This window comes from Diadema setosum, chromosome 9 (assembly GCF_964275005.1).
Source record: "Diadema setosum chromosome 9, eeDiaSeto1, whole genome shotgun sequence".
NCBI classification, from domain to species: Eukaryota; Metazoa; Echinodermata; class Echinoidea; order Diadematoida; family Diadematidae; genus Diadema; species Diadema setosum.
This window is the reverse complement of record NC_092693.1, coordinates 30,687,307-30,688,505: the sequence shown is the minus strand read 5'-3', so window position 1 is coordinate 30,688,505 and position 1,199 is coordinate 30,687,307. Positions and strand designations below refer to the sequence as shown.

At 41.7% G+C, this 1,199-nt stretch overlaps 1 protein-coding gene across 1 annotated transcript; it reads left to right on the top strand.

Annotated features, from left to right (window-relative positions):
• Positions 1–364: 364 nt before the first annotated feature.
• Positions 365–973, top strand: LOC140233297 (transmembrane protein 70, mitochondrial-like). Its single transcript, XM_072313407.1, has one exon. It carries the CDS (start codon positions 365–367, stop codon positions 971–973), a length of 609 nt encoding a protein of 202 aa, XP_072169508.1.
• The last annotated feature ends 226 nt before the right edge of the window (positions 974–1,199 follow it).

Sequence of the window (1,199 nt, the reverse complement as noted above, 5' to 3'; positions counted from 1 at the left end):
AATCCACACTGCTCTTTAGGTTTAGTTTGGTTTTCTTTAAAGAAAAAAAAAATGTCTGTCAATAAAAAAGAGGGAAATTCATGTGTTGATAGAGTCTCCTTAACAGTCTGTATGATTAATGCAACATGATACTGTGTTATCCCTACCTTACATTTACAGTTACAGTAGTTTGAGTTTGTGCGATAATATTATCCATAATAATGATGTGAAATTTGTTGTCCATTGTCAACATCATTTACAACAATGAACTTCAAGAAGCATGGACTGTACTAGATAAGATATGCCTGTTTTAACCACCATTTTGTTGTCTATATATCTTGGCATTGTACAGACTGTCGCCCATTGTTGCCCTATCCAAAACCATATGGTTCTACCTGGATTTCCCACTGCCATTACACGGTCTGTGACTACAAGTGCCAAGGCAGCTCACCCTCTCTTAAGTTTTGGCCGAACGCAAGAGCCAAGCAAGGACAAACTGATTTACAGTGGACCCCTGAGCAGCTTGGTTCGCCTTGTCAAGTTCTTCTCACTATCCACAAGCATAATCAGTTCAGGGTTACTGGCTGCGCTGCTCATGGGAGGTGAAGGTGGGGCAATGACCATTGTGGCTGGTGGCATATCCTCGGTGATGATTTGCACTCCGGTCATACTTCACTGGTTCACAAAAGGGTACATAACGAGACTCTACTACGATTACCCCAGCAAGACATATACGGCATGTACCTATGACTTTTTCCTCACCGATGCCAAGACAGAGTTCAAGCGCAGCGACATTAGCCTTCCCAGTGTCAGCAACGTCATATCCTCTTTTTCCATTCGTGGGAAGCCGGTGCTTGTTGATCCCCGCGGCTTTCTGAATCCCAACCATTATAACCATTTGATGGGTTACACGGACACAGAAGGAAATGTGACGCTCGAAGAGGCAAAGAAAGCATTTGAATCGGCATCCAATGACCCTGAATCAAAATCATAATTCATTGCTCATTGACCATTGAAATTCACCCTTTGTTTGTATGAATGTTATGGTGAATCAATGGTACTTTCGTATGCTGTTTGCGTCTGGAAATGTGCATAACCCTGCACTTGAAAAGTGACTTTGAGAGTAATCTTGCATCAGCACACATTTCAAATGCATTTCCTACTCAGTCTCTGTTAACAGTTAGGAAATCACTTTGAATTGTGCATTTAAGATACAACAT